The 2,723-nt window shown below is 32.0% G+C and overlaps 1 protein-coding gene across 1 annotated transcript in view; it reads right to left on the minus strand.

The window, feature by feature from the left end:
* Window positions 1-245: 245 nt before the first annotated feature.
* Window positions 246-2,723, minus strand: part of LOC111088065 (serine/threonine-protein kinase PAK 3-like) — a 16,089-nt gene continuing 13,611 nt past the window's right edge. The window contains exons 5-6 of the mRNA XM_022396929.1: window positions 2,376-2,505; window positions 246-1,839 (exon numbers count right to left, since the gene is read on the minus strand). Coding sequence (XP_022252637.1) covers window positions 1,171-1,839; window positions 2,376-2,505 — 799 coding nt within the window. The 3' untranslated portion in view covers window positions 246-1,170. The remainder of the gene's footprint in view (window positions 1,840-2,375; window positions 2,506-2,723) is intronic.

A 2,723-nucleotide genomic window follows, 5' to 3' on the forward strand; every position in this document is an offset into this window, starting at 1 on the left:
AGTTCCTGTATTGTTTAAGGGAGATTATGATGTAATTTAGAAGACGTATCAATCTTGGAAATATTTTTCCATTTTTCCATTGTGATTTTTTAAATAGATATAAATATAATAATTTAACTTCAAACGAATATTCTAGCACATATATATATATAAGTGATATAAAAGTATTTCATTTCGTCATGTTATTTTTAAATAAAAAAATGTTAAAATGATGATATTGTTTCGTCATAGTCCATTCATTCATTAAATCAAATGTTTTCCTTGTAAAATATTAGGCTTGTACAAATTGCTGATTATTCAAATCTTAATTGGATGTTGCAAAGAGTGCCTACTTTTTGTGTAATAAACAAGAAAAACTGATTTTAAAGCTGTTTTCATAAAAGTAAAAAATAATGTAGGTTTTCTCTTTGCTGTTAAGATACTTAAGACAAAACATTTAGTGTTTTTATAAAGAGCTTACAATCACTCCTGGCTAGTTTTATCATATTAAGTAATACTCATAAAATAAATATAGTTATAAAATGATATAAATAGGGTGGAATTGGAAATTTTAACCTGAACTTCACTTTATGCGCACGTGAACTTTACGTCCAGGTCAGAGACCTGTAGGGTTAAAGTCTCTGATTTTTAATTACTGTGCAGTTATAGTCAGTAGCATTTCTTATTACCATAATATTAGTAATCATTCAGTGAAGTACTTGTGCATGTTTTAAGTAAATTAATAAACAACATCAAGAAGAATTTTCACAAATATCAAGTTCTGGAGTATTACATATTATAAGAAACGGTCACTGTCAGAATACAGTAAATTAGTTGACATACATACTGCCGGTCCGAGAGTGGCCTAGTAGTTAGCGTACTGAACTTGTATTTCGAGGGTCGCGTATTCGTGACGTGCTGCCACCAAACATGCTTTGCACTTTCAGTTGTGGGTGCGTTATAGGAATGACAGCCAATCCAGTTATTCAGTTAAGAGTAGCTCATTGTGTGCATCAGGTGGCTATTATGTGAATAAACGAATTATATGTATTACCAAATACATAGTACATAAGTACCTGATGATGACAAAACCTTGTCGAAACCTTGTACATTTGCTGTTATGTTAAACTTATATTAAAGTTTTTCTTCATTACCCATTCAAGCCGTCTCCAGCCATTATTAAATACATAGTTAGTTTCGAATTCTAGTTTTTCTTTTAGCTAATCGAATCAAATTTTTTATTAATGATATATTCTCATCAGTTTGGAGGAAAGGGTGCATAAGTAGGTTTTCTGCTGAGGATCGTTTGTCAGTGTTGAGCTCCAGACATTCATTAAGGAAATCTTGTAATACCAGCGAAATAGTTTTATTATCTTTTGTTCGAAGCTCTTTATTAGTAAGCTGCATCCACTGATAATCGAAAAAGTACGTTTCGCTTAGGAAAGGTAATTCTCCTGAAACCATTTCTGTGACAACAATCCCCAAGCTCCATATGTCTACTTTAGTATCATAAGGAATTCCATATAATATTTCTGGGGCCATCCAATAGACTGTACCCATTACAGAAAGGCATTTCTTCACTGTTTCTATATGTTTACACGTCATGAAATCAATAAGTTTCACACTTCCATCCATCCCGAACACAACATTACTACTCTTTATATCACAGTGAATGATACCCCTAGAGTGAAGAAACGCAATAGCCTGAAGAATTTCTCGGCAAACAACCGCTATCTGCCTCTCTCTCATTACTGTGTTAATAATGATATCACATAGAGTACCGCCTCCTAGGAATTCCATAACTATCCATAGATTATCTTCGACAACGTGACTATCCAAAAAGTTGACCAAGTTTGGGTGTCCTAAAGATGTGTAGAAAAAAAATAAACTTTAGGGCTTCTAAGAGAAATTAACTCTATTGAGAACTGAAAATTATGAATAAATTATATCTGCTGTTAAAAAATGAGCATCAATATATTTTGTTTCGTCTCTATTCAATAAACAGGATCTATAGTAAGAAGTTAAAACAATCGGATCACTTTATTCAAAGTTTAGTTTTCCGGTAAATAGTTTAACCATCTCACATAGAACCCCACCATATAGTTTCGTTGAAAAACAAACAAATTATACTAATTTAATGACGTAGTTCATAGTAAATCATTCTAATTTATATTTAGGCTAATGTATCACAAACTAAACCCAATGTTTGGAATCATGATCTATTCACCAATCTGTATCCTTCTCTCTTTAACACACACACACTAACTCTCTGGGTGTATATGTGAATATATATTGGGATTTTAATGCGTATGATTTCATATCGTTTTTTTAGTTCATTAGTCTTTTCATATGTGTTTATACGAACGACTGTACTTGTGTTATATATTTTATTTTTACCTGTTTTCCCTCATGACTATAACCTCATTTAAGACTTCTTCCTTCACAGGTTTTTTCAGCTTAATGATTTTTATGCCCACCATCTTCTTTGTATGCTCGTTCCTTGCTTTGTAAACTATTCCGAAGCCCCTATTAGAAAAAGTGTATGTTAACAAACATAATCTTAATCATCATCTTAACTGAAGTGTATTGCATCCTTTACGATCTTTCATAAAAAAAGGTTATGCAAAAAAAGTCACTGTAAGCCTTTAAACCATCTGTCTCATATAAAGTTTTCGTATTCAAATTCGATGACGAGGAACCCACTTTGAGACTAATAATGGCTGGAGATGGCTTGAATGGGTAAT

This window comes from Limulus polyphemus, unplaced genomic scaffold (assembly GCF_000517525.1).
Source record: "Limulus polyphemus unplaced genomic scaffold, Limulus_polyphemus-2.1.2 Scaffold3067, whole genome shotgun sequence".
NCBI classification, from domain to species: Eukaryota; Metazoa; Arthropoda; class Merostomata; order Xiphosura; family Limulidae; genus Limulus; species Limulus polyphemus.